The sequence below is a fragment of the Melanostigma gelatinosum genome (genome assembly GCF_949748355.1).
Source record: "Melanostigma gelatinosum genome assembly, chromosome: 24".
NCBI classification, from domain to species: domain Eukaryota; kingdom Metazoa; phylum Chordata; class Actinopteri; order Perciformes; family Zoarcidae; genus Melanostigma; species Melanostigma gelatinosum.
Genome location: NC_136657.1, coordinates 10,657,661 through 10,681,039, shown reverse-complemented (window position 1 = coordinate 10,681,039; position 23,379 = coordinate 10,657,661). Strand labels below are relative to the sequence as shown.

General features: G+C 50.6%; 2 protein-coding genes and 1 long non-coding RNA gene across 5 annotated transcripts in view; 1 reads left to right on the top strand and 2 right to left on the bottom strand.

Moving 5' to 3' along the window:
- LOC306797396 (uncharacterized protein) overlaps window positions 1–23,379 on the bottom strand; it is a 252,933-nt gene that overhangs the window by 51,807 nt on the left and 177,747 nt on the right. The gene's annotated exons all lie outside the window — the stretch shown is intronic.
- Window positions 1,111–10,959, top strand: LOC306797400 (bifunctional epoxide hydrolase 2-like). Its single transcript, XM_079296748.1, has 18 exons — window positions 1,111–1,322; window positions 1,798–1,876; window positions 1,951–2,113; window positions 4,561–4,751; window positions 4,829–4,951; window positions 5,043–5,114; window positions 5,320–5,415; window positions 5,551–5,629; window positions 5,770–5,804; window positions 7,328–7,354; window positions 7,468–7,553; window positions 7,637–7,748; window positions 7,865–7,939; window positions 8,023–8,065; window positions 8,273–8,375; window positions 10,192–10,261; window positions 10,378–10,458; window positions 10,548–10,959. The coding sequence occupies exons 1-18, from the start codon at window positions 1,210–1,212 to the stop codon at window positions 10,692–10,694; spliced, it is 1,695 nt and encodes a 564-aa protein (XP_079152874.1). The 5' UTR covers window positions 1,111–1,209; the 3' UTR covers window positions 10,695–10,959.
- LOC306797402 lies at window positions 12,546–20,899 on the bottom strand. Its single transcript, XR_013773128.1, has 3 exons — window positions 20,813–20,899; window positions 20,126–20,334; window positions 12,546–13,957 (listed from the first exon to the last, which is right to left on the bottom strand). It is a non-coding gene; the product is annotated as an uncharacterized lncRNA (long non-coding RNA).

Sequence of the window (23,379 nt, the reverse complement as noted above, 5' to 3'; positions counted from 1 at the left end):
TTTTGGAAACCGGATGTTGTCTCACGTTACAACTTTCTCGCTTCGTCGACATCTTATTTTGGAAACCGGATGTTGCCTCGCGTTAATCTTTCCGCTGACTTTGCAAAGTCCTCTAACTTTGTAGTACAGTACAGTACAAAGTCCACTAACAGTCACGAGTCTGCTGAGTTGAGCGCAGTTTTGTCAAAGTGACGTCAGTGAAGTCAAACAGTCCTCAACCTGAAATAAAGAGCTTTACATGAGCTCCTAAAACAAGGAGACGGACATGTTTGTAAAGTCATCATCACAGGTTCATTATCAACACGATGAGTCTTTGGACAATGCCACGTAGTAACAGCAGAGTAGCCTCTGTGTCTGTTCCTCTTGCTCTCCCTTTAAAAACACGCTTCTTCTCTTCTTCCTCACTAGAAACGCGCTCTACAACAACAGTCCATGAGCAGTTACCTCTCCTGTGAGGCCCAGTGGGAGCCTCTCATCCCCCGGGGAGGTGGACTGGGTTTCTCTCTGTGTCCGCAGGTCCGAACCCAACAGCCTTCATGCACATTACCTGTCTGAACGTTTCCTGCTTTGATTTCACCTTCACTTCATTTGACACTCCCCATGCTGCAAGAGGCCACAAGAGGCCACAAGGTGTCGCTGTTGACCAGCAGACAACAACTCTACTGTTATAAATGACGCACATGTTCCTTCAGTTCTCTGCTGACTGAAAGAGTCTGTGATCTCCATAAGAACCAAAACAACCAGCATGTATATTCATGTATATATATATACATAAATATACACATATATATATCTACATATATACATGATGAGCTCTGCATGGAGGTCTGTGGAAACAGGTCAAACAGTAAAGAGGGTCTTTCTGCTTCATGAGGGTTCATGTGTACAACTTGAACACAGTGACAGTTTCCCCTCACACGCCTTCCTCGTGTTCCTGATCACATGGAGACGTACACGTACGTGCACGTCCCCACACACACACACAGGTGTCCCTTTGTCCCAGTTCTGTCTCAACATGGGAGGGTGCAGGACAAGTGGGCGGACCGGCTGAGCGAGTCTGTTCAGAGGGCAAAGTCTCTCCTCCAGAGCCTCACACAGAGGCAGACACATGACAGATGAACACATGACAGATGAACACATGACAGATTAATACATCACAGATTAATATATCACGGATTGATATATCACGGATCCAGAGACGTGACGGAGATGTCGGAGATGTCGGAGAAGAAAGCCGTCTTGTTCAACTTCTGGGGAGTGGTGGTCTCGTGCAGGCCTCGTGCAGTTCTCCAGAAGCTGGAGGAGTTGCACAAGCTGCCAGGGTGAGAAGAGAGACTGTTACGCAACAAGTCAGTGGATCAACACAAGCATTGAAGCTTGTTATTCCTCTTATGAACTGCATTCTAACGATGTGTCACAGCAGGACATCCCGTCGCTGTGTCACATGTTTCTGTACATCCTTGTTGAAATGAGTGCGTGTGTTTCAGTGCGTTACTCGTGTGAACACGTCGGGAACATGTTCAGTGAGGCGGCTTCACGCTGTGCAAAGCTTCATGACGTGTTCCAGTGTTTCTCATGGAACTCCTGATGAGCTCAGTCACTGCAGAGATGTTCAGTTCATTCTGAACACTCGTTAGTCTTCAGTGATTGATGAATCAGCTCCGTCTGCTGATTGGAAATGATCCAATAATGTTGTGCCCCGCTGAGACCGATTGAATCCTTCCAGTTGAATTCATGTCTCCACTGAGCCTCCCGATAGACGTATTCATGTCGGTGGGCGTGTCTCTTGCTTTGCAGCGGTTTCCTGTCCGGAGTGGCGTCCCTGAAGGACGGAGCCATGAGCCGGGCGGAGAGAGGCCAGCTCACCCTTTCTCAGGTGGGTGACGTCACGAGTCTCTGACCTTCACTGAGTATTTTCCCACCTCCTTCATCCTTGAAACCTGTGTGCAGATGATCCCGGCCTTGGAGGCGGAGTGCGTGAAGGAGGCCGGGGTCAAAGGTGTGACTCTGCCGTCTGATTGGTCAGCGAGACGCCTGCTGGAGGAGCTCAGAGAGGCGATGATGGATGTCCAACCGGCCGTGCTGAAGACAGCTGCCAGTCTGCGTCACAGTGGTACAAACGTGCATCAGTAGATCTGTTCACACCTGCATTCTCTCTAGTGTCCACCAGGGGGCGACTCCTCTGGTTGTATAGAAGTCTATAGAAAATTACTCTACTTCTCTCTTGATTTATTACCTCAGTAAACATTGTAAACATGAGTTTATGTCTCAATCTCTAGTTTCAAGTCTTCTTCAATACAGCATGATGTTCATTTAGTACATGATGGTCCATTTAGAGTCACACAGACCATAATTGGAGATAAACCTGAGCTGAATTTCAGGAGCAGGACCACACCTCAGCCACTCGCCCACTTCCGCCCACACTCCTATAACTACCGACCCACTCTAAGCCTCGGCAAACTCGCGTTTCCTGCACTCGCAACCGGAACACCACGCAGAGGACGCCGCCAAGCGCATCGAGAGGGTCCGGGCAGCCAAACCCGCGATCTCCACCTCGCCGACCAGCTGCATCCACCCGCCAGCATCTGACAACACGAAGAGTCGGACTCACGGCCGTCCTCCTTCAACTCGCATCTCGCTGGCAGAGGGAGACCCGCTACCTCCAGACGTAGACAACGGAAACGTAAATCCAGCTCTCTCCTTCTTCGCTCGCTCCAGACCAGCTCCGACGACTCTGGCTACCCGACACGCAGCGCTCAAAGACGCCGCCACCCCTCCACGCTCCAGCCAGGTCCCCCATCGAAGACGCACCAGCTGATATCTCCAACTGGATTATGTCGTGGCAAAATGAACAGGATGAGATGACAAACTGGGGTTGCCAACCAGCGGGAAGTGTTTTAATAAGAACAAGCCAACATCATCAAGTTCAGTATATTGAAAACGGCTCCCAATGTACTGCTCTTCACAGATCACTCTTATAGTCAAAATCCACGCCCCTCCTGCTGTGTTGCATCATTCAAACCTGTCTGTTCAATCAAAACAGGACACATCTGGACTCCTAATTTGGGCATGTTCCTATTTTGTTCTGGGCACACAGAGCACAACTCCATGTACGGAGATGTTTTGGTGCACTTTGATAGATAATCACTCTTTTATCTGGCCCTGTTAATCATTTCCCAAAACGATGCTGAGAACCAGAATAACAAGTTATGTAACTGTTTACGTGTGAGCCCAAATGAGTTCAGTTCAGTTCAAAGTTCAATTCAAAGTTATAATGCTGATTTTCTTCTACAACCACAGTCCGCCTGCTAAGAGCATCGAAGCAACAAAGCAAACCGTGCCAACTCCTCACAACTTTCCCAAAGTCACGTGGGGAAAAAACAAACAAGCACAAACGTACCGACATCCAAACACACCGGCGTGACGCCAACGACCGTGACGCCACCACGCACCCCGAAACTCCACTCCGCCCCCCAACCCACAAAGTTCCGGGTTGCTAGGTCTTCTTTCCTCTGTCCCCCCCTCTAAGCTGTCCCTTTACTGTTCTCTTACACCACCTTTATTCTGCCGTACCCAGGCACCGGGTTGCCAGGTTCCCTCTCCCATGTCCCCCTCCCCCATCCCGCTTTTCCTACTACGCACGCTCTTCCCACCATGCAGATTCCTGGCACCGGGTTGCTGCCAAGCAGATGCCAAGTCCTTTCCCCTCATGCTATGAAATCGGACCAATAGTAGCCACAGCATCACGTGGGGCCGCGGATGGCCCAGCAGTCCATCCCTTAAACTCCTGACAACCAGCAGTCGGTTACCAATCATCAAATGACGCTGCGACACCCGTCCGCCAAGGGCGCGTCCTCGATGCAGCGCACGTCCGGGCCACCGCAATGCCATGGCTTTCTCGTTCCCATTCCAGGAGTTCAGCCCTCCTGCAGACACCCGTCCAACATCGGTTTGGTCATATCCAACGCCGTCTTTAGACCCACAAATCCTCACTCGATCTTGCCGACCAGCGCAGGCTTATTTTGGGGGGTCTGCAAGGCCCGGGAGCCGCAGTGGATCCTCAGCTAAGCCTCCCCCAAACCGCATCAGGCCAAATCTCCACCAACCATTCCTCACACTCCAAACAACCGACGAAGGCTCGCTCCGGCCGAGGTGGGGGCCTAAGCGAGTGAAAGCAGGGGATGCTTTAGGGCGGGGCTACACGCTGATTGACAGGTCTCTACCTCGGCGTCACTGCTCCTCAGTCCAAATATGGTCACTTCCTGTTCACTGGCTGCCAAAAGCCAAAATGGCGACGGCTACGTCCACTTCCTTTATTCAGTCTGAGGAGGAAACACACACACATGCACAAGTAAAGTCCAACGTTCAGCACTTGTGCTCGTAGTTTGATTTATTCTCAAAAGTTCAACTTTCATCTTGAAGATCAAGTTTCTTGGAGTCTTTATTGTGAACAGTGCAGCAGCGTGTGTGTTCTTCTTCTTGTCCCTCACGCTGCTCCGTAGCACATGAAGAAGAGAGGCCGGTGGCTTCAGGCTGGTAAACTTCCTTCCGTCCCATCAGGGTTACTGACAGCCGTCCTGGCCAATCACTGGCTAGATGACGTCGCCGCTGGAGGCGGTCCGGCCCGCCTCCTCTCTCAGCTGGGGGCCCACTTTGACCTGGTCCTCCAGTCCTGCCGCTCAGGTCACAGGGTCCCAGAGCCCGCCTCGTTCCGCTCTGCTCTGCAGCACCTGGGAGTGACATCACAGCAGGTAGACCCCGGCACAGCGGCGGCGTTTAGACGTGTGTGTGAGCGCTCAGCACCGTCACCCTGTGGGTGTCATTTCAGGCTCTGTGGCTGGATGCGGATGAGGAAGGTGTGGCGGCCGCAGAGGGAGCCGGGATGAAGGCCATCTTGGTGGAGAACCTGGAGGACGCTCTGAACAAAGTGGCCAGCTTCACTGGAGTTCAGGTGTGGACCGGAGCTCTTCTGGAACGTGGATGGAAGTCATGGTTTGGATGACACAAGTCCTCCCATGTGTGTGTGTGTGTGTGTGTTTCAGGCGGTGGGAGCAGAGAGTCCTCCACCATCCTGCAGCCCTGATGACGTGTCGCATGGATACGTCTCCATCAGGGTAACACAGTCCCAGCACACGATGGAGCGCACTGTGCAGTGTGCTGCACACATGTAGGAGGAGGCAGCATGCACACTGCCCTCTACACTCAATGCTTCATAGAGGCAGCGGAGGAATGTGACACCGCTCAGATGATGGAGTCATGATGGATGATGGATTCTGTGAGATTATTCTGAAGAACTGTGTGTGTGTGTGTGTGTCTCAGCCTGGTGTGAGGACTCATTACGTGGAGATGGGTTCAGGTCCTCCAGTGGTTCTGTGTCACGGCTTCCCTGAGAGCTGGTTCTCCTGGAGGTACCAGGTAACAAGCTGCTGACAACCAGGAGCACAACGATGAAGCTCCCCGAGTCACAGTGACCATCACCTCCTCTCTCCCCCCTCTCTATCTCTCTCTCTCTCTCCCTCTCTCCCCCCTCCTCTCCCCCCCCCCCCCTAGATCCCGGCCCTGGCAGCAGCAGGGTTCAGGGTGCTGGCTCTGGACATGAAGGGCTACGGAGGCTCCACAGCGCCTCCAGGTGATCGTCCAATCACAGAGCAGTTGATTCACAATGTTCCATCTCAGTGAAAGAGATTGAGAGTGAAGCTCAAGTAGAGAGTTGAACAGTGAACCAGTGAACTCTGACCTGAAGACGTTTGTGTGTTTCTCCTCCGACAGACGTAGAAGAATATTCTCAGGAGCAGCTCTGTAAGGTACGACACACACTGCACGAAGTACAAGTACACACTTCATCAAGTACAAGTACACAAGTATTCAAAGACACACATGAGGAGTCAGGATGAAACGTTCTGGTGAAGTACAATAAAGCTTCTTCACTTCATAAAGATCTGTATCGATTCATAGACGCACTTGTTATTGTGACACCAGTGCAGCTTCATGTCCATCATAAAGTATAAAGACATACATTTAATACATGCAGCAAGTTTATTTGTACAGCACATTTCAACAACAAGGTAATTCAAAGTGCTTCACATAAAACCATTAAAAGCATCAAAACATAAGGCAAAAGAAAAGGAGATTTAAAAACAATTAAAAAACAGTGTAAGAAATAAAATGCAGTAGTAAAATGCAGAAATTGATTAATATATGAATTGAATATGGTTCAATTAAAGGCAGCAGCAAACAGAAAGGTCTTCAATCTTGATTTAAATGAGCTGAGGGTCTCAGCAGACCTGCAGCTTTCTGGGACTTTGTTCCAGATATGTGGAGCAGAAACACTGAACGCTGCTTCTCCATGTTTAGTTCTGACTCTGGGAACAGGAAGTAGACCGGTCCCAGACGACCTGAGGGGTCGGGATGGTTCATAAGGTAGCAGCAGATCAGAGATGTATTTTGGCCCTAAACCATTCAGTGCTTTGTAAACCAACAGCAGGATTTTAAAGTCAATTCTTTGTTGGACAGGAAGCCAGTGCAAAGACCTCAGAACTGGAGTGATGTGGTCCACCCTCCTGGTCTTAGTGAGGATTCGAGCTGCAGCGTTCTGACGGACTTTTTACAGAGACCTGTAAACACACCGTTACAGTAGTCCAGTCTGCTGAAGATAAATGCGTGGACAAGTTTTTCCAAATCCTGTTGAGACATAAGTCCTCTAATCCTTGATATATTCTTCAGGTGATAGGAGGCTGATTTTGTAATTGTCTTGATATGGCTGTTCAGGTTGAGGTCTGAATCCATAACTACACCTAGATTTCTGGCTCGGTTTGTGGGTTTTAACATCAGTGACTGAAGCTGAGCGGTGATTTTCAATTGTTCGTCCTTGGTACCAAAAACAATTACTTCTGTTTTATCTTTGTTTAATTGAAGAAAATGCTCGCACATCCAGTTGTTGGTTTGTTCAATGCAGTTACCCAGCCCTTGTATGGGATTATAGTCCCCTGGTGACATAGTTATGTCGATTTGTGTGTCGTCTGCATAATTATGATAACACACTTTGTTGTTTTCCATAATCTGAGCTAGTGGAAGCATGTAGATGTTGAACAGAAGAGGCCCCAGTATTGAACCTTGGGGAACACCACATGTCATTTTAGTCAGCTCTGATGTGTACTCAGCTACAGACACAAAGTATTCTCGGCCCTTCAAGTAGGATTCAAACCAGTTAAGTGCTGTGCCAGAGAGTCCCACCCAGAATACATATATATATATAATATAAATATATATACACGCTGTTGTACTCATCCAGTGATGTTAATAATAATAATATGAATGTTTTCTTCAGGATTTAATCACATTTCTGGACAGAATGGTGAGTAAGTGACTCACTGATGAATATGAAGTATAAAGTTGTGATCGGTCCATGAACAGAAGTACTACCTGATGCTGGTACTTGTACTTGTACTCCATGTCGTGTCTCTGCAGGCGATCCCTCAGGTCACCCTGGTGGGTCACGACTGGGGCGGCGCCCTGGTGTGGAGCATGGCTCAGTACTTCCCTGAGAGAGTCAGGTACACACACAGTACTTCATCTATATGTATGTGTGTGTGTGTGTGTGTATAGTAGTACAAGGTGCTGGTTGTTGTGTGTGCAGGGCTGCAGCGTCTCTGAACACTCCTCTGTTCTCTGTGGACCCGTCAGTGAGTCCTGCTGACAAACTCAAGAATGTTCCCGTCTTTGATTACCAGCTGTACTTCCAAACACCTGTGAGTCTGTGTACAGCGTGTACTTCTACTGCACTCCACCTCAGAGGTATTCATTGTACAGGACTTGTATATAAAGGAGTTTAAAACATGTGCGCGTGTGTGTGTGTGTGTGTCAGGGCGTAGCAGAGGCCGAGCTGGAGGAAGACTTGGAGAGAACGTTCAACATCTTCTTCTCCAGCAGCGCTGAAGCGGTGAGGAGACTCACACACGAGGAACACGAGTCACGTGATCACTGAAGATATGAAACACGACAATAAACATGTTTGTCTCTCAGGAGAAGCGTCCGGCTGTCAGCACCAGAGGAGTCTGTGCTCGAGGTGAAGCATGAACACATACATGTTACACATACACACGTATAACACACAGTCCTGACTGTGTGTGTGTGTGTGTGTGTCTGTGTGTGTGTGTCTGTGTCTGTGTGTGTGTGTGTGTGTGTGTGTGTCTGTGTGTGTGTGTGTCTGTGTGTGTGTGTGTGTGTGTGTGTGTCTGTGTGTGTGTGTGTGTGTCTGTGTGTGTGTGTGTAGGTGGTCTGTTCGTGGGTCTCCCGCAGCAGATAAAGTGCAGCTGCATGCTGACGGAGGCCGACCTGCAGTTCTACGTCAGCCAGTACGAAGAGCGAGGCTTCAGGTCAGAGGTCACTGTCACCTAAAGTCAACCCTCACACATCTGAACACATCTGCTCTCTAAGAACCGAGCACGTGAGGAACCAGAACCAGAACCAGAACCAGACTCTGAGAGGACTTCTGTCCACGTCAACTGTTCATCAGCAGTCTGTGTCTGTGTGACGTTAAACTACATTGTTTCAGTTTCATCACCTGATGTTTCAGAATAAAGTACAAAGGGACTCGAGTGAGAGTTGTGGCGGACATGATGTCCCACAAAGGGACTCGAGTGAGAGTTGTGGCGGACATGATGTCCCACAAAGGGACTCGTGTGAGAGTTGTGAGGACATGTTGTCCCACAAAGGGACTCGAGTGAGAGTTGTGGCGGACATGATGTCCCACAAAGGGACTCGAGTGAGAGTTGTGGCGGACATGATGTCCCACAAAGGGACTCGTGTGAGAGTTGTGAGGACATGTTGTCCCACAAAGGGACTCGAGTGAGAGTTGTGGCGGACATGATGTCCCACAAAGGGACTCGAGTGAGAGTTTTGGCGGACATGATGTCCCACAAAGGGACTCGTGTGAGAGTTGTGAGGACATGTTGTCCCACAAAGGGACTCGAGTGAGAGTTGTGGCGGACATGATGTCCCACAAAGGGACTCGTGTGAGAGTTGTGAGGACATGTTGTCCCACAAAGGGACTCGAGTGAGAGTTGTGAGGACATGTTGTCCCACAAAGGGACTCGAGTGACAGTTGTGGCGGACATGATGTCCCACAAAGGGACTCGAGTGAGAGTTGTGGCGGACATGATGTCCCACAAAGGGACTCGTGTGAGAGTTGTGAGGACATGTTGTCCCACAAAGGGACTCGAGTGAGAGTTGTGGCGGACATGATGTCCCACAAAGGGACTCGAGTGAGAGTTGTGGCGGACATGATGTCCCACAAAGGGACTCGTGTGAGAGTTGTGAGGACATGTTGTCCCACAAAGGGACTCGAGTGAGAGTTGTGAGGACATGTTGTCCCACAAAGGGACTCGAGTGAGAGTTGTGGTGGACATGATGTCCCACAAAGGGACTCGAGTGAGAGTTGTGGCGGACATGTTGTCCCACAGAGGGACTCGAATGAGAGTTGTGAGGACATGTTGTCCCACAAAGGGACTCGAGTGAGAGTTGTGGTGGACATGTTGTCCCACAAAGGGACTCGAGTGAGAGTTGTGGTGGACATGATGTCCCACAAAGGGACTCGTGTGAGAGTTGTGGCGGACATGTTGTCCTACAAAGGGACTCGAGTGAGAGTTGTGGCGGACATGTTGTCCCACAAAGGGACTCGAGTGAGAGTTGTGGCGGACATGTTGTCCCACAAAGGGACTCGTGTGAGAGTTGTGGCGGACATGTTGTCCCACAAAGGGACTCGAGTGAGAGTTGTGGTGGACATGTTGTCCCACAGAGGGACTCGTGTGAGAGTTGTGGTGGACATGTTGTCCCACAAAGGGACTCGTGTGAGAGTTGTGGTGGACATGTTGTCCCACAAAGGGACTCGAGTGAGAGTTGTGGCGGACATGTTGTCCCACAAAGGGACTCGTATGAGAGTTGTGGCGGACATGTTGTCCCACAAAGGGACTCGTGTGAGAGTTGTGGCGGACATGTTGTCCCACAAAGGGACTCGTGTGAGAGTTGTGGTGGACATGATGTCCCACAAAGGGACTCGTGTGAGAGTTGTGGTGGACATGTCCCACAAAGGGACTCGAGTGAGAGTTGTGGTGGACATGTTGTCCCACAAAGGGACTCATGAGAGAGTTCACGTGTCTTCACAGCGAGTCCTTCTGCTGCTCTGCTCCACAGGAGGCCGTTGAACTGGTACCGGAACATGGAGGCCAACTGGAGGTGGACGTGTTCTCGTCCCGCTGGGAAGGTTTGTCTCTCTCACACACTCACACACACACACACACACACACACACACACACACACACACACACACACAGATATAAATACACGTGTGTGTGTGTGTCTGTGTGTGTGCGTGTCAGCTGCTGATGCCGACTCTGATGGTGACGGCCGGTAAAGACCAGGTGCTGCTGCCGGTCTTCTCCAAAGGAATGGAGGACAAGGTGAGGAAAACAAACCCCCCAAAGAACGACTGATCCCACCGTTGTGATGGTAGATCATATTAAATATGGATTATTGTAAATGACTGCAGATGCTGAACCTGAGCAGAGCCCACCTGCAGGAGTGTGGACACTGGACTCAGATGGAGAGGCCGGAGGAGACCAACAGCATCCTGATCTCATGGCTCAAAGGAGCCCTGAAGGAGGCCGGAGGCGTCAACGTGGCCCCCAAACTGTGAGGGGGCGGAGCCAGACACCATGATGACACGAAGTCATCAACATATTAGAAAGAACATGAATCATTCTGGATGCTACGTTGAGCTGCTTTAGACTGTCGATCAGACAAGTGAACCATTCATGTGATCTTTAAAGGAAAGAATCATCAATAAGTCAGATATGAACTCCAGATGTTCACATGTGGAGGAGACGACATGAACACACGAGACACGGACCAGAAGGACTCACATGGTGGATTCTGACTCACTCAATGAGAGAAACACAGAAAACGGCTCCGAGATCACTTTATTTGTAAAGTGGAGATTTGACAACTGTGACAATAAAACTCTGTTAAACTCTTTGTTTGATTCTGGAGACATTCCATCGGTCTGGAGACAAAGATGAAGGTTTGTGTGAACTTCTACTGAAACAACGACGTCATGAAGCGTTTGATGGTGAGCAGTTAGCTTAGCATTATGTAGCATTTATCTTTGGGTAAAAACAGTGATTAAATATGCAGCACACGGACAGAGTCTCAATGTTTTGACAATATATTTTATAATATGGAGTTTATCTTGAAACTTAAATTTTCATGTAAATATCAACGTTTCTCTAAAAAATGACGAATATTTAAAATTATTATGACTTCATGCTGAACAATCGTGTAAAAAATATATTAAAAAGTCAAAGTAGACATTTAGATGAAATGTCTGTAATATTAGCCAAGAAAAACCCAAATATGATCTCTTCATCTCATAACCGTCTTGTTGAACTCCTGCACAGTGTCGCCCTCCTGTGGTCACGAGGAGAAGTGTTCACAGCTTCTTCTCCTTAAACAGCTTCTTCCAGGCCGGCATGATGTGCTCGTAGGCCTGCATCACTGCTCTTGTCGTCCTCTTGTTTGTGTTTCTTGTCTTGTCATTAAATCATAAATAACAATGGAAGCCACCGTCGGAGCACAACTCTGCAGCGTGGCGCTGATGCTGAACAGCAGCTTTAAACAGTCTCACGGTTCATGAACACAACAGCTGCAGAAGAAGACACAGGTGAACGCTGCAGACACGGCTAGCTGTGTTAGCATGTAAAGCTAACGGCATATCCGCCAGCTAGCTCCATAAAGTCCTCTTTTTACCGTCACCAGGCTCCATGTTACCGTCCATCCTGACGACTACAGGCGGAGAATGTGTCCTTTGAATCACCACCGTGTTTAATGTCGGCTACGTTTCACATTTTAGCTTAAATATACAGAGAAAAGAGGCGTTAAACGTCAAGAAATAGACAGACGGAGTCACAGACTGCTTTTCCCACAATGCACCTGCTCAGCCTCACGCTCACGTTGTAGATCGTCTATTGCAGTGATTCTTAACCATAGGGCCGCGGCCCATGATTGGGCCGCGAGCGCCACCTAGAGGGCTGCGAAAAACTTTCAATTTTGCACCTGTGGGCCGCGGGACCGCATAGGTTATCAATTGAAGACACCAGAGATATTACTGTTATCCATGAGACGCTCAGTTACAATACAGCTTCCCACCACCTGGTGACGGTAATGCGTCAGTCAGTTGTTTAACAAGCTGCAATAAGCAGAAGAAGACACTCAGCTAGCCGCTAGCCTGTAGCGAAAGTTATGGATAAGTTATTAAAAATAAAAAATGAAGACGACAGTGGTGCCATACCCCCCAAAAGTCTAAATGTGTGTGCAAGTACAACCCTGACTTTCTTAAGTACGGCTTTGTGAACGGAGGCAACGAGGCAGAGCCGAGGGCTCAGTGTGTGGAATGTGAGCTAATGCTATCAAACGAAGCTCTGAAGCCTTCAGAAATAAAGAGACACGTAGCGACGAAACATCCAACGCTCGTGGGAACGTCTGTTGGGCTTCTTGTTGTGTATGCAGGTTTACATACACATGATAATAAATGTCTTTGTGATCATCACATTCTATCATCTCATTTATTTAACAAGGGTTTTGACTGTTCAACACCGGCATCCTCGATCCCCTCCCCTTCCGTTCCTACGGCTTGTTTGCGCAAATACGTCACAAAACATGTCCGTGTTTGGTATCCCAGCATGCCCAAAATCCTCATCTTTGCAAAGAAATCATCGATTTTCTTTCATTTCTTATGGTTCCTCCACAAAAGGAGCACACACACACTGTCCAAAGTCGCCATAACAGCTGCAAGTCGTATCTTGCAGCATTTCGACGGAAAAAGACACATTACAGACCCGACAACGTGCTAGCGGATGTTACCATGGAGCTCCTGCCTTCAGAAAACACTAGTACTTATAGTACAAACCTTATCCTCCTCTTCCATAAACCGTCAACCAACGTTTGCGTAACTGAGCTGTTCTCATACTCGATCGTGCGCTCCGTCGCAGCCATTAAGCACAGCAAGTCCGCAACTCACACACCACGTCTTCCACCTTATATACATAGTTTTTGCGATTTGCAAAGGCTAATAATAAAAGGAAAATAATATAAAATCACAATATAAAGGGAGAAACACCTTTAGTGTGTCAGAATATCACGTGGTTACCATGTGTCCATTTGGGTCTCCAAATGTCCTTTTAGAGCTCCGCCTGGATCTCTTCATGAAGAAACTCTGTAGAATGGTCATACTTTGTCCAATCTTCTTCAAATTTGAGGCAGTTGTTCACTGATAGTGTAGTTACAGCCCTATACTGTCCTTTACCTGTACAGATACAGCCACCGGCAGTTATTTATACTGAAAGATACTTTTTTATTTTATGCGGACAAAAATCTTAAATTTGTACTGACTCCAAAGGCCCACTGCTCTGTTTCTGTATGACCTGCAGGTTGTCTGACACTTCTGATGCATATAGTCAGAGTGGGCCCCGGGACACTTTGTACTTGAAAAGTTGGGCCCCCAGGTCAAAAAGGTTAAGAACCCCTGGTCTATTGTGAAGATGGTATGATGGACAGAGGAAGAATAACTACTCGGATCATTTACTAAAGTATAAGTACAAATACCTCAATGTATAAATGCTCTGTTACAAGTAAAGAGAGAGTAGAAGTACAAAGTATCAGAACAAAGAAGTACTCCAGGACTGTGACATGGAGAGGCTCTCTGGAGGTAGAACTCATGTCTGATGTGGGACATGAACATGGTGCTTGAGGCTGATTTCATCTGGTGAACTGGGAGAGGATGAGTTCATTCAGAGGTGACTTTACTCGACCTGGAACCAGCCAGACTTGCTCCTCCCTCCTCTTCCTCTCAGGGATGTGGTCTTCTTCAGGGTCTCCTCTGATCCACCTCTCTGTGGAGAAACACTGCAGACAAATACAGCTGCTGCTGAGCATCTGTTTACAGATGTTACATAACACCATTTATAGAATGTTTGAAAACAGATGTGCTGTTGTACTTTTTACTAAGAAGTACAACATGTACCTCTGAGATGTAGTGCAGTATAAAGTACAACATGTACCTCTGAGGTGTAGTACAGTATAAAGTACTACATGTACCTCTGAGGTGTAGTACAGAATAAAGTACATGTACCTCTGAGGTGTAGTACAGTATAAAGTACTACATGTACCTCTGAGGTGTAGTGCAGTATAAAGTACAACATGTACCTCTGAGGTGTAGTACAGTATAAAGTACTACATGTACCTCTGAGGTGTAGTACAGTATAAAGTACAATATGTACCTCTGAGATGTAGTACAGTATAAAGTACAACATGTACCTCTGAGATGTAGTACAGTATAATGTACATGTACCTCTGAGGTGTAGTACAGTATAAAGTACTACATGTACTTCTGAGATGTAGTACAGTATAAAGTACATGTACCTCTGAGATGTAGTACAGTATAAAGTACATGTACCTCTGAGGTGTAGTACAGAATAAAGTACTACATTTACCCCCTCTCTCCCCACCTCTCCCTCTCTCCCTCCTCTCTCTCTCCTCCCTCTCTCCACCTCTCTCTCTCCTCCCTCTCTCCCTCCTCTCTCTCCTCCCTCTCTCCCCACCTCCCTCTCTCTCTCCTCCCTCTCTCCCCCACCTCTCTCTCTCCCCCCTCTCCCCACCTCTCTCTCCTCCCTCTCTCCCCCCTTCTCTCTCTCCTCTCTCCCCACCTCTCTCTCTCCTCCCTCTCCCACCTCTCTCTCCTCCCTCTCCCCACCTCTCTCTCTCCTCCCTCTCCCACCTCTCTCTCTCCTCTCTCGCTCCCCCCTATCCCTCTCTCTCCTCCCTCTCTCCCCACCTCTCTCTCTCCTCTCTCTCCTCCACCTCTCTCTCCTCTCTCCCCCACCTCTCTCCTCCACCTCTCTCCCCCACCTCTCTCTCTCCTCACTCCCCCACCTCTCCTCTCTCCCCCACCTCTCTCTCTCCCCCACCTCTCTCCTCCACCTCTCTCTCTCCTCCACCTCTCTCTCCTCTCTCCCCACCTCTCTCTCTCCTCTCCTCCTCTCTCTCCCCCACCTCTCCCTCTCCTCTCTCTCCTCCACCTCTCTCTCCTCTCTCCCCCATCTCTCTCTCTCCCCCACCTCTCTCCTCCACCTCTCTCCCCCACCTCTCTCTCTCCTCACTCCCCACCTCTCCTCTCTCCCCCACCTCTCTCTCTCCCCCACCTCTCTCCTCCACCTCTCTCTCTCCCCCACCTCTCTCTCTCCTCACTCCCCCACCTCTCTCGCTCCCCCTATCCCTCTCTCTCCTCCCTCTCTCCCCACCTCTCTCTCTCCTCACTCCCCCACCTCTCCTCTCTCCCCCACCTCTCTCTCTCCCCCACCTCTCTCCTCCACCTCTCTCTCCCCCACCTCTCTCTCTCCTCACTCCCCCACCTCTCTCGCTCCCCCCTATCCCTCTCTCTCCTCCCTCTCTCCCCACCTCTCTCTCTCCTCTCTCTCCTCCACCTCTCTCTCCTCTCTCCCCCATCTCTCTCTCTCCCCCACCTCTCTCCCCCACCTCTCTCTCTCCTCACTCCCCCACCTCTCCTCTCTCCCCCACCTCTCTCTCTCCCCCACCTCTCTCCTCCACCTCTCTCTCTCCCCCACCTCTCTCTCTCCTCACTCCCCCACCTCTCTCGCTCCCCCCTCTCCTCTCTCTCCCCCACCTCTCTCCTCCACCTCACTCCCCACCTCTCCTCTCCCCCCCACCCCTCCTCCCTCTCTCTCTCCTCCCTCTCCCCGCCTCTCTCTCTCCTCCCTCTCTCCCCACCTCCCTCTCTCTCTCCTCCCTCTCTCCCCCACCTCTCTCTCTCCCCCCTCTCCCCCTCTCTCTCCTCCCTCTCCCCACCTCTCTCTCTCTCTCGCCACCTCCCTCTCTCCCCCCTCCCTCCCTCTCTCTCCCCACCTCTCTCTCTCTCCTCCCTCTCTCCCTCCTCTCTCTCCTCCCTCTCTCCACCTCTCTCTCTCCTCCCTCTCTCTCCTCCCTCTCTCCCTCCTCTCTCTCCTCCCTCTCTCCCTCCTCCCTCTCTCCCCCACCTCTCTCTCTCCCCCCTCCTCTCTCTCTCCCCCCTCTCCCCACCTCTCTCTCCTCCCTCTCTCCCCCCCTCTCTCTCTCTCTCTCCCCCCACCTCTCTCACTCCTCTCTCTCCCCCACCTCTCTCTCTTTCCCCACCTCTCTCTCCTCTCTCTCCCCCATCACTCCCCCACCTCTCCTCCCTCTCTCTCCTCCCTCTCCCCGCCTCTCTCTCTCCTCCCTCTCTCCCCACCTCCCTCTCTCTCTCTCTCCCCCCTCTCCCCCTCTCTCTCCTCCCTCTCCCCACCTCTCTCTCTCTCCCCACCTCTCTCTCCCCCACCTCTCTCTCTCCTCCACCTCTCTCTCCTCCACCTCTCTCTCCTCTCTCCCCCACCACTCCCCCACCTCTATCTCTCCTCTCTCCCCACCTCTCTCTCTCCCCTCTCCCACACCTCTCTCCTCTCTCCCCCACCTCTCCCTCTCATCTCTCCCCCACCACACCCCCACCTCTCTCTCCCCACCTCTCTCGCTCCTCCCCCACCACTCCCCCACCTCTCTCGCTCCTCTCTCTCCCCCCACCTCTCTCGCTCCTCTCTCTCCCCCACCTCTCTCTCTTTCCCCCACCTCTCTCTCCCCTCTCTCTCCTCCACCTCTCTCCTCTCTCCCCCACCTCTCTCTCCCCTCTCTCTCCTCCACCTCTCTCCTCTCTCCCCCACCTCTCTCTCCCACCTCTCTCTCTCCCCACCTCTCTCCCCACCTCTCTCGCTACTCCACCTCTCTCGCTCCTCTCTCTCCCCACCTCTCTCGCTACTCCACCTCTCTCTCTCCTCTCTCTCCCCACCTCTCTCTCCTCTCTCCCCCACCTCTCTCTCTCCTCCACCTCTCTCTCTCTCCCCCACCTCTCTCTCCCCCACTCTCTCTCTCCTCTCCCCACCTCTCTCTCCCCCACCTCTCTCTCCCCACCTCTCTCTCCTCTCTCCCCCACCTCTCTCCTCTCTCTCCCCCACCTCTCCCTCTCCTCTCTCCCCCACCACTATCTCTCCTCTCTCCCCACCTCTCTCTCTCCCCTCTCCCCCACCTCTCTCCTCTCTCTCCTCTCTCTCCCCCACCTCTCTCCTCTCTCTCCCCACCTCTCTCTCTCCCCTCTCCCCCCACCTCTCTCTCTCCCCTCTCCCCCACCTCTCTCCTCTCTCTCCTCTCTCTCCCCCACCTCTCTCCTCTCTCTCCCCACCTCTCTCACTCCTCTCTCTCCCCCACCTCTCTCTCTTTCCCCCACCTCTCTCTCTCCTCTCTCCCCACCTCTCTCTCTCCCCTCTCCCCCACCTCTCTCCTCTCTCTCCTCTCTCTCCCCCACCTCTCTCCTCTCTCTCCCCACCTCTCTCACTCCTCTCTCTCCCCCACCTCTCTCTCTTTCCCCCACCTCTCTCTCTCCTCTCTCCCCCACCTCTCTCTCCTCTCTCTCCCCCACCACTCCCTCTCCTCTCTCTCCCCACCTCTCTCGCTCCTCTCTCTCCCCACCTCTCTCGCTCCTCTCTCTCCCCACCTCTCTCGCTACTCCACCTCTCTCTCCTCTCTCTCCCCCACCTCTCTCTCTCCTCTCTCCCCACCTCTCTCTCTCCTCCCTCTCCTCTCTCCCCCACCTCTCTCTCTCCTCTCTCCCCCACCTCTCTCTCTCCTCTCTCTCCCCACCTCTCTCTCCTCTCTCCCCCACCTCTCTCTCTCCTCCACCTCTCTCTCTCTCCCCCACCTCTCTCTCCCCCAACTCTCTCTCTCCTCTCCCCACCTCTCTCTCCCCCACCTCTCTCTTCTCTCTCCCCCACCTCTCTCTCCTCCCTCCCCCCTCTCTCTCCCCCACCTCTCCCTCTCCTCTCTCCCCCACCTCTCTCTCTCCTCTCTCTCCTCCACCTCTCTCTCTCCTCTCTCTCCCCACCTCTCTCGCTCCTCCACCTCTCTCTCCTCTCTCCCCCACCTCTCTCTCTCCTCCACCTCTCTCTCCTCTCTCCCCCACCTCTCTCTCTCCTCCACCTCTCTCGCTCCTCTCTCCCCACCTCTCTCGCTCCTCCACCTCTCTCTCCTCTCTCCCCCACCTCTCTCTCTCCTCCACCTCTCTCTCTCTCCCCCACCTCTCTCTCCCTCCCCCACCTCTCTCTCTCCTCTCTCTCCCCCACCTCTCTCCTCTCTCCCCCACCTCTCTCGCTCCTCTCTCCTCCCCCACCTCTCTCACTCCTCTCTCTCCCCCACCTCTCTCTCCTCTCTCCCCCACCTCTCTCGCTCCTCTCTCCCCCCCACCTCTCTCACTCCTCTCTCTCCCCCACCTCTCTCTCCTCTCTCCCCCACCTCTCTCGCTCCTCTCTCTCCCCCCACCTCTCTCTCTCCTCTCTCCCCACCTCTCGCTCCTCTCTCTCCCCCACCTCTCTCTCCTCTCTCCCCCCTCTCCCCTCTCTCTCCCCCACCTCTCCCTCTCCTCTCTCCCCCACCTCTCCCCCACCTCTCTCGCTCCTCTCGCTCCTCTCTCCCCACCTCTCTCCCCACCTCTCTCGCTCCTCCACCTCTCTCTCTGCTCTCTCCCCCACCTGTCTCTCTCCTCTCTCCCCACCTCTCTCTCTCCTCCACCTCTCTCTCCTCTCTCCCCCACCACTCCCCCACCTCTATCTCTCCTCTCTCCCCACCTCTCTCTCTCCTCTCTCCCCCACCTCTCTCTCTCCTCTCTCCCCCACCTCTCTCTCTCCTCTCTCTCCTCTCTCCCCCCTCTCTCTCCCCCACCTCTCCCTCTCCTCTCTCCCCCACCTCTCTCTCTCCTCTCTCCCCCACCTCTCTCGCTCCTCTCTCCCCACCTCTCTCCCCACCTCTCTCGCTCCTCCACCTCTCTCTCTGCTCTCTCCCCCACCTGTCTCTCTCCTCTCTCCCCACCTCTCTCTCTCCTCCACCTCTCTCTCCTCTCTCCCCCACCACTCCCCCACCTCTATCTCTCCTCTCTCCCCACCTCTCTCTCTCCTCTCTCCCCCACCTCTCTCTCTCCTCTCTCCCCCACCTCTCTCTCTCCTCTCTCTCCTCTCTCCCCCCTCTCTCTCCCCCACCTCTCCCTCTCCTCTCTCCCCCACCTCTCTCTCTCCTCTCTCCCCCACCTCTCTCGCTCCTCTCTCCCCCACCTCTCTCGCTCCTCTCTCTCCCCACCTCTCTCCCCCCTCTCTCTCCCCCACCTCTCCCTCTCCTCTCTCCCCCACCTCTCTCTCTCCTCTCTCCCCCACCTCTCCCTCTCCTCTCTCCCCCACCTCTCTCTCTCCTCTCTCCCCCACCTCTCTCGCTCCTCTCTCCCCCACCTCTCTCGCTCCTCTCTCTCCCCACCTCTCTCGCTCCTCTCTCTCCCCCCACCTCTCACTCCTCTCTCTCCCCCACCTCTCTCTCTTTCCCCCACCTCTCTCTCCCCTCTCTCTCCCCCACCACTCCCCCACTCGCTCCTCTCTCTCCCCACCTCTCTCGCTACTCCACCTCTCTCTCTCCTCTCTCCCCACCTCTCTCTCTCCTCCACCTCTCTCTCTCCCCCACCTCTCTCTCCTCTACCTCTCTCTCCCCCACCTCTCTCTCTCCCCCACCTCTCTCTCTCCTCCACCTCTCTCTCTCCTCTCTCTCCCCACCTCTCTCCTCTCTCTCTCTCTCTCTCCTCCCTCTCCCCCCCCCCCCCGTGAGATATAAATGTTTGATATAAATGTTTGATATAAATGTTTGATATAAATGTGAGATATAAATGTGAGATATAAATGTGAGATATAAATGTTTGATATAAATGTTTGATATAAATGTTTGATATAAATGTTTGATATAAATGTTTGATATAAATGTTTGATATAAATGTTTGATATAAATGTGAGATATAAATGTGAGATATAAATGTGAGATATAAATGTGAGATATAAATGTTTGATATAAATGTGAGATATAAATGTTTGATATTAATGTTAGATATTAATGTCAGATATAAGAGGCCCTCTGGCTGAGGCCGACGACACCGGCAGAACCAGGAAGACGAGCACAGAGAGTACTTACAGCTGATAAATACTCCTACGTATGCACCAGGGGATGTGGAGAAGCTGGGCACACCTTGCGGTGGCGGTCCGTGTCTCTGGACTTCTCCCTCAGCCAGTCGATGGTGTGGAAGTCTTCGTACGTGCCCACGTCAGGAAAAGGCTCGTCCAGGAAATCCATCGAGTTTCCAGCTCCGTTCATCTCCTCTGTGGGCGTGGCACTGCTGCCGCCTGGCAGAGAGGAAGTGTTCATTGTTACCTTCCACTTTAACATCTGCTGCTGCACAGTGCACCTCGTGATGAACACTTTCATATTTACTCTCTTCATCACTCAATGAAACATCAAAGAAATGCATTTGTTGTTCCAGCCAACAGTCTAAAAACAGAGAAACGTTCTGAAGGAGCTGCAGCGAGAAACGTTCAGATGAACTGAAAGAAAAGCAACAATTCAACAATTCAATTGTCGTCCTCTTGTTGTTTGTGTTTCTTGTCTTGTCATTAAATCATAAATAACAATGGAAGCCACCGTCGGAGCACAACTCTGCAGCGTGGCGCTGATGCTGAACAGCAGCTTTAAACAGTCTCACGGTTCATGAACACAACAGCTGCAGAAGAAGACACAGGTGAACGCTGCAGACACGGCTAGCTGTGTTAGCATGTAAAGCTAACGGTATATCCGCCAGCTAGCTCCATAAAGTCCTCTTTTTACCGTCACCAGGCTCCATGTTACCGTCCATCCTGACGACTACAGGCGGAGAATGTGTCCTCCTTCTTCTTCTTCTTCTTCTTCTTCTTCACATTTGATTGGCGGGTCGCAACCAACTTGTATAGGTGCATAGCGCCACCTACTGTCCCGGAGTGTGCAGTTTCAGGGTAACCTTTTCTTCACTGTTTCCACCGAAATCCTGCGGTCTGATCCCGTTTCTTTAAGAAATCGCAACAGTGCTCTGCAGCACTCCCGCCATTCTGCGTCCGCTGCCAGAACTCCCTCCAAACTCCACTTCCGTCCCAACTGACATCTTTTTAGCTTCAAGATGTTCCTGTCTGTTGTGTCTTTGACATTTCAGGACAACATGCTCCACGTCTTCAGTCATCTCAGTGCACTTATCTGAGTCCATTTGTGCCATTAAATACAGCGTTGAGTTCAGTCCTGTGTGTCCGAACCGTAACCTTGATATTATGACCTCCTCTCTTCTGTACTTCCCTTTGTATGTCTTCACATTTATGGATTTCTGAATGTCATAACAATGTCTTCCTTTGTTGTCGTTGTCCCACTTCTTCTGCCATACCTCCCGTCCTGCCTCTCTTATTAATGCTTCAGCTTCCCCCTTTCCAAAAGGAATATTCAATATCTCCTCTTCTTTTAGTGTTGGTGCTGTCTTTGCAGTCATATCTGCTCTCTCATTGCCCTCCACCCCGACATGAGCAGGAACCAGCGAAATGGAACATTCATTCCCAGTCTTTGAAGTCTCAACATGATCAGAGATATTTCCATCACTAAATCCTCTCTTATTGTTCGTTTTGTCTTCAGGCTGTTTAAAGCTGCAGCAGAATCTGAACAGATGAGCACTCTCTCAGCCGGACCTCTTCTACTCATTGCAGTCCCGAGATGATTGCAATCATTCAGCTGTAAAGACAGACAGTCTGTCATTCATTGGTTTGCATATTGTCACAGTAAATTCTGGAATGAATACCCTGATCCCACGTGTCCATTCCCGTTATCTTTAGATCCATCTGTATAAATCTGCATATCGTTATAATACTTATTATTGATGTATACTTGAGTCTGATGTCCAATGTCACAGCATTTCCTTTCCATCCATTCCTTCCTCTCTTCTATGAGTTAAATCCACATTGTGCACTGGTGGTATCCACGGAGGAACATTCCCCTCATTACATTGGGTCCATACTCGAACCCAGTGAACCCGTATTCTTTGGCTGTTGCACTGATTGTCCAACCAAACCCTTTGCCTTTACTTTGGGTGTATTCCCAGCATTCATACAGCACATTTGTTACGGGAAGTTCCTCTGCAGATCCCTTTAACTTCACCCAATATGCCAGAGCTAGTTCTGCTCGTCTTCGGCTTAATGGCAGTTCGTCGGCTTCTACCAGAAGTGCGTTGTTTGGGGTCGATTTAATTGCACCGACACTAAGTCTGAGAGCTCTGAACTGAATTATATCTCATGCTAGTAATGTACTCTTGGCAGCTGTTCCATAAACCATACATCCATAATCTATACCTGCTCGTATAATAGCCCTATAGATGTCCATTGGTGACCGTTTATCTGCTCCCCATTGATGTCCAGAAACTGCTCTCATAACATTGAGCACCTTTTTACATTTAGTTTCAACATGCTTAATATGAGTTCCCCACAAACATTTTTCATCAAACCATAAGCCTAAATATTTAAACTCTGTCACCCTCTCCATACTTTGTCCACATCATTTCAGATGAGTATTGCTTATGTTTCTCTTTCTGGTGAATAGCATGTAGCAAGACTTATCAACAGACATCTTAAAGTCATACGACCACTTTAACATTGATTACAGCCTTTTGAATTCTACTGATCACATGTCGAATATTTCTTCCCCTTTTCCAAATTGCTCCATCATCGGCATACAGCAAGAGCCAATATCTGTCAATGTCCATAAAGACGTCATTTATCATAACGTTAAATAATATAGGGCTGATAACACTACCTTGGGGGATCCCATTTACGATAGTAAAGTCTTCAGACACGACATCTCCAACTTTTACCTTGAATGATCGACCAGACAAAAAACCCAATATCCAGTTCTACATCCTTCCACTAATACCTATTTTATGCATTTTAATCAATCGGCCTCTCTCCACATGGAGTCATTTGCTTTCTCTACATCAAAACAGACGACAGCCATAATCTCCTTCACACTTATTGCTTTCTCTGCCTCGTTGCTGACTTTTATCAATGCGTCCAGTGTCGATCTACCTTCACGAAAGCCATTCTGAGATTCATTTAGCGAGCCCCTTTGCTCTATGAAATAAGTGAATCTGCTCGTGATGATCTTTTCCATCCACTTGCACAAATGAGATGTCAGTGCTGTTGGTCTGTAATTGCCAGCATTCGCTCGGTCTTCACCAGGTTTACCAAAAGGTAGAATCAAAGCACTCTTCCAGCTGCTTGGCATTACACCTTCCCTCCAAATCACATTCAACACTTTACAAATGATTTCCAAGGCTTCTTCTGGTAATTGTCTGAACATAGCGTAGCATAGTTGGTCTTGACCTGGAGCAG

Coding starts and splice junctions, on each gene's coding strand:
- LOC306797400 (XM_079296748.1), top strand. CDS start 1,210: ATGTCGGAGATGTCGGAGAAGAAAGCCGTCTTGTTCAACTTCTGGGGA. Junction 5,805..7,327: donor CTCAGGAGCAGCTCTGTAAG/GTACGACACACA, acceptor TGTTTTCTTCAG/GATTTAATCACATTTCTGGA. Junction 7,749..7,864: donor AGCTGTACTTCCAAACACCT/GTGAGTCTGTGT, acceptor TGTGTGTGTCAG/GGCGTAGCAGAGGCCGAGCT.